General features: G+C 34.6%; 1 protein-coding gene across 1 annotated transcript; it reads left to right on the top strand.

The window, feature by feature from the left end:
* Nucleotides 1–289: 289 nt before the first annotated feature.
* LOC110289859 (olfactory receptor 10AG1-like) lies at nt 290–1,510 on the top strand. The gene is made up of 2 exons (XM_021156262.2): nt 290–311; nt 534–1,510. Exon 2 carries the CDS (start codon nt 554–556, stop codon nt 1,508–1,510), a length of 957 nt encoding a protein of 318 aa, XP_021011921.1. The 5' UTR covers nt 290–311; nt 534–553.
* Nucleotides 1,511–1,715: the final 205 nt, after the last annotated feature.

Raw genomic sequence — 1,715 nt, 5'->3', positions numbered from 1 at the left:
TAAAACTTTTGTTAAATACTCTTTACTGTGTGCAAGTGTTTGACAAGCAAATGTAAATTCCAGATCAGACTATATTGGAATTACAGGCAGTTGTGAGTTGCCATGTGGGTGCTGGGAATAAAACCTGCATCATTTGTAAGAACAACCAGTGTTTTTAACTACTGAGCCAACTCTAGCCCAATGAAAAGATTGTCAGGATATGTGATGAATGAGATCAGAAATTAAAAAAATAAATAAATCTGTTGGTTTGTGTGCCATAGGTGGTTTCTAGTAGTTACAAGGCCTCTGCTGTGTGGAACATAGTTTAGAGTATACCCTGAACTGTAGACTGAGGCAAGTTAACATTAATTTTGGAAGCATTCTAGAAAACCTATACAGCAATAATACGTTTGGTCTAATATCACTGACAGTAAAATTTGTAATCTGCAGTACTTTTATAGTAGATGAAATATATCAAGTAGGTAAAATTAATCAGGGTGACTGTATATTAGAATAAAAGCTTCTCACACTAGAGGAAAAGTGAAAACCCACACTGACTGAATCTACTTCACAGATGAACCATCAACAAAAACCACAAGAAGGAAATCTAACCAATCTGAAGGAATTTGTTCTTCTTGGATTTTCAGATGTTCCTGATCTCCAGTGGGTTCTATTTGGACTATTGATTGCTATGTATTGTTTCATCCTATTAGGCAATGGCACCATTGTACTAATCACAAAAGTAGACTCTGCTCTTCAGACCCCTATGTACTTTTTTCTTGGTAACTTTTCCTTTTTAGAGATATGTTATGTATCAATTACACCTCCAAGAATGGTCTTCAACCTTGGAACACAAAGAAGGACCATCTCTTTTATTGCCTGTGCTACACAAATGTGCTGCATTCTTATCCTGGGAGCCACAGAATGCTTCTTGCTGGCTGTGATGGCCTATGACCGTTATGTTGCTATCTGTAACCCCCTGCATTATCCTCTAGTTATGAACCAAAAGGTGTGTTCCCAACTGGTGATTGGCTCGTGGATAAGTGGAATCCCAATTCAGATAGGGCAGACATCACATATCTTTTCTCTGTCATTTTGTGGTTCCAACCAGATCAATCACTTCTTTTGTGACATTCCCCCAATACTTCACCTGGCATGTGGGGACATCTTTATCAATGAGACGATGGTTTTCCTAGGTGCTTTCTTATTTGTCTTGTTTCCATTCCTGTTAATAGTATTTTCCTATAGTAAAATCATTTTTAAAGTCTTAAAGCTATCATCAACCAAAAGTCGAGCCAAAGCCTTCTCTACTTGTTCTTCTCATCTTGCAGTTGTGATATTATTTTTTGGATCAGGTATGATTACATATTTTAGATCCAATAGTAGTCATTCAGGTGAGACAGATAAAGTTCTTTCTCTTTTCTATACCGTTGTGACGCCTATGTTTAATCCCATGGTATACAGTCTAAGAAACAAGGATGTCACAATAGCACTAAGAAAATTCTTATGCAAACAATTTGTGAAAATATAATATTAATTATATTAGAGGTATACCTTTGTATGTGTCTAAATTTTCAGAAATATCTATCTTCAATTATGTATCTTACCTGTTTCTATATGTGATTACAAGAAAATAAAATTTATTTGTGATATTGAGGGACATATATATCTTAATTATGTTAAGTAATATATATTACCATGTTAAAAATACTTCATTTTTACATATATATTTATTG

This window comes from Mus caroli, unplaced genomic scaffold (genome assembly GCF_978045245.1).
Source record: "Mus caroli unplaced genomic scaffold, Mus_caroli_1 scaffold_2, whole genome shotgun sequence".
Taxonomy (NCBI): domain Eukaryota; kingdom Metazoa; phylum Chordata; class Mammalia; order Rodentia; family Muridae; genus Mus; species Mus caroli.
The sequence above is the reverse complement of the archived record's forward strand: the minus strand, read 5'-3'. Positions and strand labels throughout refer to the sequence as shown.

What these genes read in the sequence shown, in the direction of transcription:
- LOC110289859 (XM_021156262.2), top strand. Translation starts at nt 554, where the DNA reads ATGAACCATCAACAAAAACCACAAGAAGGAAATCTAACCAATCTGAAG.